The 9,504-nt window shown below is 43.7% G+C and overlaps 1 protein-coding gene across 1 annotated transcript in view; it reads left to right on the plus strand.

Annotated features, from left to right (window-relative positions):
- Positions 1–9,504, plus strand: part of SFMBT2 (Scm like with four mbt domains 2) — a 258,911-nt gene that overhangs the window by 46,188 nt on the left and 203,219 nt on the right. The window contains exon 4 of the mRNA XM_023230544.2: positions 477–717. Within this exon, the coding sequence (XP_023086312.1) occupies positions 477–717 (241 nt within the window). The remainder of the gene's footprint in view (positions 1–476; positions 718–9,504) is intronic.

Here is a 9,504-nt window from a genome sequence, read left to right on the forward strand (position 1 = left end):
AAAAAAAAAAAAAAAAAAAAAAAAAAAAAATCCATTTTCTAGGGCCGTGTTGTTCATGATTCCATGAACAACTACCATGTGGTCCTTGTGAACCCTTGAAAAGCGTGTAGTCCACATTCAGATGTGCTCTGAGTGTAGAATACACACCCGGGTTTGGAGGCTTTATTTAAAAAGAAGAAAGTTGGTCGTTTCATTAATGTTTTTTATATTGACTACATGTCAAGGTGATAATATTTTGGATATATTAGGTTAAAATATATTGTTAGAATTAAATTTATTCCTTTTTTTTCTTAGTGTGGCTGGCTGCAGATGTAAAGTTTAGCATTACATTTGTGGCTTCCATAGTATATTACTTAGATAAATATATGCCTGTTTTAGAGCACCAGGAGTATTGTTTGTAAGTGCCATGGTTTTTAGTGGTTTTTGTCATCTTCTGGATGGTAGTAATGGGTTTTCTCTATTTCTGATTCCTTAAGGTTGAAATCAGCATTCAGAGCAACTTCCAGCCAGGAATGAAATTGGAAGTGGCCAACAAGAACAACCCGGACACGTACTGGGTGGCCACGATCATTACCACGTGTGGGCAGCTGCTGCTTCTGCGCTACTGCGGTTACGGGGAGGACCGCAGGGCCGACTTCTGGTGTGACGTAGTCATAGCGGATTTGCACCCCGTTGGGTGGTGCACACAGAACAACAAGGTGTTGATGCCCCCGGACGGTGAGCCCCCGTTTCAAAGGCTTCGATTTACAAGCCGCCATCCTTCACGATGCCTGTAGTTTGCAAGGAGCAGAGAGAACCTTGCACAGAATCCTTAACGGTCTTAGTGCAAAGGTCTCACAGTTCTTTCAGAGTTGTTTCTCGGGCTTCCTTAGCTGGAGGGAGATCGGTCCATTTTCGGATGTCAGAGCTAGTGCTGACAATGGAGCCAGCCTTGGCTTTTAGGAACCGAAAATGTGCCTAATCCTTAAATTACTTTTGGAGGGTAAGAAAGGAAGGCTGAAAGGACATCAGGAATTGAGGTCTTGTGCTCTGCAATTGGCCGTGTTGCTTTTCTTCTGCTTTAGCAAGTCGACATTTTGAACAGTAACATGGAGCGTCTTAAGCAGGCTTCTCGAATCACTTTTCATCTGTCTTGTTGGGAGGCTGTCAGGGTGTCAAGCTTTCAGAAAACCACAGATGAGAGAAACGACATTGGTCTCAAGGGAATGGTCAAAACCCATATAGATATCAGCTTAGTTGCTATAAAGCCACTGTTCTCTATGGGGGCAGTTTTACCCCCCAGGGGGCACCCGGCAATGTCTGGAGGCATTTTTGGTCAGGGCTGTGGGAGTTGCTACTACCATTTAGTGGGGAGAGGCCAGCGATGATGCTAAACCCCCACAGTGCACAGGACAGCCCCATAACCAATAATTACCAGGCTCAGCCTGCCAGCAGTGCTGAGGGGGAGACAGCCTGCTGGAAAAGAATGGGCTGGACGTGATAAATGCATTGAAGGAATTCGTCTGATCCCGTAAGTGAGAAAACTGAGGACAGCCAAGTACGTGAATCTCTATGTTTTATTGTATGATAATGGCAGCAGTGATACTTGCAGGCTGTTGATGCCACCTTGCAAATGTGTGTGGTGTCCTCTTCGTAGCTAGCTGCCTGTTTTCATCTTGAAGTGACGTGTAAACTTGGAGGGGTGAAATCCCTAGGTTCATTCTGTCCGTGGTATTAGCAGTTGCCTTACTTAGCCTTTCGCAGTATTAGAGCTTTATCATTTTTTTTTTTTGGTTATGATATATTGTTTTTCTGATTATTGGGAATAGCCTGTGGTTTTTAACTACCGTTTGTTATGTGTAATTGATAGTCTGCTAAGAAGGGGGTCATTAAATGGCTGAAGTCAAGAGTTGCATTTATGCGATGTTTGTCAGGATTGAACCCACTGCCGGGGCGTTAGCTGATATTTTGATTCTTTATTGTCTCTGAAGAAAGAGAAAAAGGTTGTTCTTTCTTTCCTTCCTGCGTTGGGTCTTTGCACCAGCTCTTTCCTGTGCCGAGAACCTCCTTCCTTTCTGCGTCCTCCTCCTCCTCCAGCTGTCAGCGTAGCTTCCTCTTCCTCCTGCACCAAGGTTGACACTGTCTGTGATCACAGGCCAGGTCATACCCTATCTGCACCACATGGCTGCCTGCACCTTCAGCGTGCATCACGGTTGCAGTTGTACTGTCTTTTCTTTTTTGTTTTTCAGTATCTAATTTACATGCCATAAAATTCACCACTTTAAAGTATACAGTTCAGTGATTGTTTCACAAGGTCGTGCAACCGTTATTACTATCTAATTCCAGAACATTTTTTTATCACCTCCAAAGTCACTCCCCATTCTCCCCCTCCCCAGAAAACCCCTGGCAATCACTAATGTACTTTCTGTTTCTGTAGATATTCCTGTTCTGGGCATATTACATGCACGGAAGCCTATGCTGTGTCACTTTTTGTGTTTGGCTTAGTCTCCTAAGCTTAGTGTCCTCAGGGCTCATCGCCATGGTAGCTCGTGTCAGAATTTCCTGCCTTTTTAAGGCTGAGTCATATTCTCTGGCATGGATCGATCACATTTTGTTCTCCTTTCATCAGTGGGTGGACATTTAGATGCAGCTGTACTTCCACTTGTGTGGTTCTTTGAACGGAGTACACTTTATCCCCTTAAGACAGTCAGCTGCATGGTGTGAACCCGCTCATCTGTGTACAGCAGCTCTAGCACGTGCTGCCTGTGCTTGAGGAATTCTCAGTAAGGGTTCACTGAGTAATTGAGTGATGTGCTGAGGAAGGTGAAAGTGCTGCTCACATGGTAGTCTGAAATAGCAAGGAAAAGAACAGTCGTTGTTACGAAGGTCGGAAGCACGTGCGCTCTCCTTCACCTTTCCTCCTGGAGCTGCTCTGTGCGCCTTCTCTCTGGACGTGCGAGCCTGGATTTCCAGCCTCTCTATTCAGGTGAGTGCTGGAGAATGGCTGTTACTAAGTCAGGTTTTATTTTTAGTTCCCACTCTAGCTCTACGTAAGCAAATCGTAGGGTCAGGAGGCACACCCTGAGAGGCACAATGCATGCTCGTGCTTTTGGTAATGTCTGATTCACTCAGCCCAGACCCAGCTTAAATGGGTCCTGAGTGACACTGTTAGATCTGCCTTTGAATTAAAACCGCCACTGAGATGAGAAGCTGTGGTGTAACATTTGATTAATTTACCTATGATTTCTGATCCGTCGTGAAATAAATCAGCCTTGATGGATGAATTGTACTAATGGAATATTGAGGAAATACCAGGTCTAGTTAGAGATTTAGAGACCTTCCCCCATCTCCAACTCTGCACGCAGGTGCCACATGTTTATGCTGCCGCACACTCAGTGGGGGTGCATTCGTGCTGGGGGCCAGGTACATGCTTGGGGGCACCAAGAGAAGGGCACACAGAGGGGGCACATAGAGTGGGTGGGAGCCTCAGGCCCCATCCTTGTTGCCGACGGTTTTACCATCACATTCATGACTCACTCTTCAAGTTTGACACTTGAGTCTTGAAAGGCCCTTGGAAAGGATGTAAGATGATTTCACTTTGTAATAGCTTCTCTAGTGAACAGTTTTAGAGACAAGTTCTGGGGTCTTGAATCTGAATACTCTAAGAGCTAATGGGTTCATTTGGTAAAAATGTATGCTGTTGCTTGAGAAAGAGGGCAGACTTTCTTAATCAATTCTTTCTTCTCCCTCAGAAGACAAATGTGGCAGCAGTCACATTCTTGGAAACGCCATCAAATTTGTATTCTACTGACTTTGTGCTATTAGACAAGACACAGCCACACTTAAAATGACAAGTTCAAAAAGAAAAATGAGAAAACCCTGGAAAAAGGGAAACCATGAATGTGATGGAAATATTTAAAGTCTATTCCGTTGTTAACAACTTATGCTAATTTGAGGAATTCTTCAGTGATTTTTTTAAAGAACTCAAAAAAATTTAGTGGGTAATCAATATGACTTGGAGATCTTTAGGATGGAGAGCAGAGTCAGGAAATAGCAGGTTCATGGGGCAAGAGGTTTTATTGATTGCTGTAGGACAGAATAATTATTGCTTTGTAGCCAGAGGCGGTAGTTGTTCCGGAGGGAATAGTAGAATCTATTTTTTGAACAAGGATTCTTGTTCGTGTGTTTTTTTTTCTGTCTTAGAGAGCTGATACCATTGTAAATTCTGCAACTGTACCTGGTCGATCTTTGCTGTGGTTAAACTTGAAAGGCACTGCAGAATATGAACAGCAGTTATAGCAATCTGGGGTGCATAATGTATCTGTTTGGGAGGCTTCTTGGTGAGAGGGAGATTTTCTTACTGATTCCAGGAGTCAGAGTGGTAGAAAGGGAAGGGGCCCGTGGTTGCAGCCCAAGATCTGAGTTCTTATCTCGCCTTTGCCATTAATTTAGCTCCATGGGTGTGTCCCCTTCTTGGGGTTCTCATCTTTGCATGAGGGGTGTTTTAGTCTGTTCTCACACTGCTAATAAAGACATAGCTGAGACTGGTAATCTATAAAGAAAAAGAGGTTTAGGCAGGGCGTGGTGGCTTATGCCTGTAATCCCAGCACTTTGGGAGGCCAAGGCAGGCAGATCGTGAGGTCAGGTGTTCGAGACAAGCCTGGCCAACATGGTGAAATTCCATCTCTACTAAAAATACAAAAATTAGCTGGGCATGGTGGTGTGTGCCTGTAATCCCAGCTACTCAGGAGGCTGAGGCAGGAGAATCTTTTGAACCTGGGAGGCAAAGGTTGCAGTGAGCTGAGATGGCGCCACTGCACTCCAGCCTGGGCGACAGGGCGAGATTCCATCTAAAAAAAAAAAAAAAAAAAAGGAAAAGAAGTTTAATGGATTCACAGTTCCACATGGCTGGGGAGGCCTCACAGTCATGGTAGAAGGCAAATTAGAAATGAGGAGCAAAGGCACGTCTTACGTGGTGGCAGGCAAGAGAGCTTGTGCAGGGGAACTTCCCTGTATAAAACCATCAGATCTCGTGAGATTTATTCACTATCATGAGAATAGCACAGGAAAACCTGCTCCCATGATTCCGTTACCTCCCACTGGGTCCCTCCCACAACATGTGGGGATTATGGGAGTTGCAAATCAAGATGAGATTTGGGTGGGGACACAGCCAAACCATATCAAGGGGGTTGTGGTATAGAATCTCTAAAGAGCTTTCCAGTTGGAAATGCCTAGGTTTGTGATCCTTGTGAAGGAAGAAAGGAAGGAGGGTTTGGGTGCTAGTTTTCCTATATAATGCACGAGGAATAGAGTTTTTTTGGAGTTAAGATCCATGGACGTCTAGCCCAGGAATCTGTCCAAAGCACGGACATCAAGTTTCTGAATTACTGTTGGAGGTGATGACAGTTTAACAGATTGGGAGACGCTGTCATTAGGTCAGCAAGTTACGGCATGTGCCTGGGTAGAATTTTCCCCCATAAAGAATTGTAGGCCCTAGTTCGCCATTGGAACCAGAGAACTGAGAGTCTTTAGTCCTTAGCTGAGTAATCAGCAGAAGCTGAGTCAAGTCAGTTGGTTGTGGATAACAGCCTGGGAGTGTTTGCGAATTTTGTCCTTGTTTCATGGGAGAAGGGAGAGAATGCCTTTCCTTGTCAGATGGAGGTTGCAGAGCTCCAGATCTTCGAGGACACTTTGGGATTCTCCAAAGTAGTTTTCTAGTACCTGGAGTCACTGCATTGAAAAACAGTGGTTTTATTATCTTAGATGATAGTTTTACAGAGCACCTAGGACCCCGTGCAGTCCCATGTTTTCCTGCGTTGCTATTTTAAATTAATATAAGCTATGAATTAATGCAAGCCTTCATTAGTCTGTGAAATGGTCCAAGGAAGGAGAAACAGCATGGCGGCAGCTCCAGGAGATGTCATCACCAGGGGATTCCCATCAGCAGGCAGAGCTCCATTAATAAACACCCATTTAGAGACCCGGGCTCCGTGGCCAATTGGCCGTTCAGGAAGCAGTGTTCCTGCTTGTGAGCTAATCGGGGCTAATCTTTCATATTAAAAGTATTAAGGAACATACTACATTAAAGTGTCACTCAGTGCTACGGAGGATTATGGCTCTTATTAGTGGAGCAAAATGTAAAACGTTTTGGTTTAGTCAATCCATAAGACTTGATTTATTCATAAGCACACGCAATGCTCGCAAAGGGCAGCTGCCAAATAATTATTGTTTATGGTGAGAATATATGGAAATCATTTAATCCAGTGACGACTTCATTGTTATTTATTGAAAAGCAGCAACATTACCTCTTAATGTGTGGGACTGGGAAGCTTTGGAGATTTAGTCGATGCCTGCCGAGCCCTGAAAAGAATGCTCGTGGAAGATTGCAGGTAAGTATGTGTGATGATGCGACTCCAAATAACACCCCTTGGCTTGTAAATGGAGATGTATTTATGAGTGCTTTCTACCGCTGCAATAAAAGTATTGGAATTTTAGTGCCTTAGGAGTCATGCCACTAATTTTTATTTTCCCTGTTATTAAAATTTCTGTCGTTTGAATTGCATACTCTGCAACCTTGCCAGAATGACTCGATTTACCATTCAAAGTTAAATCAAAATTAGTGGAGTTAGTTAATATACAACTCATTTGAATAAAGGAATGTTTATTCATGAAGTGTGAGGAGAAAGTGTGAAGATGGCCTTATGTTTATGTGGACAGCTCCTGCCAAGTTTTAAAGCCTGGTTTTAGGACTGTTTTTGGGAATTGCCATTTTTACTATAGTTGATTGTAGAGGACAAGATGCTGGCAGGTGGCACATGGCACAGGAAAGTGACCAGACAGCAGGACTTAACTGGCTGTGACATGGCTCAACTGTGGACTCCGTGAAGTAGAATTAGGTTATGTTTTCATGAGACTGACCATTTTTAAAATTTGCATTTTATAATGTAAATGACATTTTAGTAATATTAAGGGAACTTAATCACATTGTTTTCTTTGGCTATCTGACATTGTAACTGGAGTTTCACTTGTTTATCAATAAGAAAATTTAGTACATATGCTAAAAACTCAAAGAGCAAAATGAATCCTAACTGGGCACCCAGGGTTGAGGCAAGCAGAGAGACACTCATTAAATATTAGATAGCTTTGTATAAAGAGAGCAGAACACATTGGTATAAGAAAGGGTAGGATTATTTGACAAGTATGTCTGTAAATAAACCAAAAGTCATAGTTAGATATTTTATTAAAAAATATTTAAATATTCTAAACTTTTAAAATAAATATTTTAAAAAGTGAGCTAGTATTGTATTGTCAAAAAGCCATTTTTGATGATGGTGTGTGAAAGAAGGAACATTCAGGGAGGAAACAAAGTAATCCTTTCTCTGTAGGCACCGAATAGACCTTCTACAACAATTCCCGTGGTTTTGAATTCTGTCTGATCAAGTAGAGAGTCTGTGAACACATTCATCATGGTGTAGACAAGGATGGGCTTGGCTTGTAGATGTATGTGACAGAGTAGGTATGTGTGTGTTTGTAACTGTTGGTGCAAACAGTATTTAATTTTCATTTCTGTCATTCACACATCACATCATAAAAGAGTCCTCCGATGAATCAAAACCCTTCATATAGGTAATGGTGAATAACTTTGTCTATGAGTAAAAAATGAATGGTTTTTTTTCCCCCCAGAAATCCCTGTTCAGTGTTTGTATTTGTTTTTCGCTACTCACAATATGTCACATACTCTCTTTTTTATTTTTTATTTTAATTTTTTTGAGGCAGGGTCTCACTCTGTCACCCAGTCTGGAGTGCAGTGGCGTGATTTTGGCTCACTGCAACTTCTGCCTCCCGGGGTCAAGCTATCCTTCTACCTCAGCCTCCTGAGTAGCTGGAACTACAGGCACGCACCATCATGCCTGGCTAATTTTGTATTTTTGTAGAGAAGGGAGTCTTCGTGTGTTGCCCAGGCCAGTCTTGAACTCGTGAGCTCAAACGATCTGCCTCCCTCAGCCTCCCAGAGTGCTGGGGTTATAGGCATGAGCCACCATGCCTGGCCCCACACACTGTCTTTGGTCATCTTGAACAGTGAATGAATGAATCACGAATTTCGTTCTGTTTGTGTCATACATAGCTCTCCAATTAGAAGATATTTTTGTGTGCACCTCCTGTGGTACCGGGTAATGACATTTAATCCTGTCAGTCCTCAGAACATCCTTATGAAGTGGCTGGTATTATTTTTATTTCATAGTTGAAGAAAGTGTGTCTGTTCCCCGATCAGGCAGTTTGAAGTAGATTTTAAGCTAAGAGGATTCTGGCCAGTTCTGAAATCCATGCTTTGAAAATAGCAGGGGGTCTATAAATATTTGTTTCTTGATTAGATGATATCATTAAGACTTTAGATTAGAATGGTCAGACTGAATATCACTGAGAAACGTTGTAGAGTTGGTTTCTTGGGGATTTTTAAGAGTAGGGTAGAAAGCTGGCGTCCAGAATATTTTCCAACTTATCTTTTTTGGCGGCAAATAAATGGAAGAGATGCGATCTGGAAGTTCTTTGCCGAATGGTAACCATGAGATTATGTAAAGTTATGTAAATTGCATCAGATGCTATTTGGGTTTTTCTGCACTACATGAAAACTGTAAGCACGAAGCAGTGACTAGAAGGTTTTCCTTTTTAGTGCTAGTCATAAATGAATTTATTTTCTCCTGCTTCTCAACCCAGCAACATATGTAATTTAAGTCAAGCATGTGTTTGATTCTGAGTGGAATTCGAGGGGGAGTTGGTGCTGTGTGTTTCCATGGCCTTGTGGCTGATTTTTGCCTCCATGTTAACTCCTTCACTTCCGAAATTGTCAGAGCCTCCAACTCATCTGGCCTCTCCCTCCCTGGGTGCCCCACCTCCCCTTGTAAGGATCCTGGCCCTGGCCTCCTTCAGATGCAGCTCAGATGATCATTGCCTTGGGTGCGTGGAGGGCTCAGCTCCTATCCAGCCCCGTTCCTGTTCTGGGTGGACCCTGGAATGTCCTGAATGATCCTTGGTTGTCACTTGCAAGGGAAGCCCCATGTCACCTTTACACAGACAAGCCCCCCTAGGCACAGCTCAGCCTGTAGGACATCTGGCTGCTCCAGGCTTGACCCTTCCTCATTAACCGCCCTTTATTCCTCCTCTACCTCCCCCTGTTCACTCTTCATCGTACCGCTGACCGTCCTCTAGTTTGTTGGACTGGGGAGCTTCTCCCACTGTGCTCACAGCTCTGGCCTCCTATACAAGCCTCTGACTTCCCTGCTGCTTCTTATTAAGTCTCCTCTCATGGCTCCATGTTTCAGGGCATACCTCTGTTCCAGGGCCAAGCAGATGTTCTGGGGCCATGCTGGTGTCCCAGGGCCATGCAGATGTTCTGGGGCCATGCTTCCATTCCAGGGTCACCATGCCTCCATTCCAGGGCCACCATGCCTCCATTCGAGGGTCACCATGCCTCCATTCGAGGGTCACCATGCCTCCATTCCAGGGCCACCATGCCTCCATTCCAGG

This window comes from Piliocolobus tephrosceles, chromosome 9 (genome assembly GCF_002776525.5).
Source record: "Piliocolobus tephrosceles isolate RC106 chromosome 9, ASM277652v3, whole genome shotgun sequence".
Lineage (NCBI taxonomy): Eukaryota > Metazoa > Chordata > Mammalia > Primates > Cercopithecidae > Piliocolobus > Piliocolobus tephrosceles.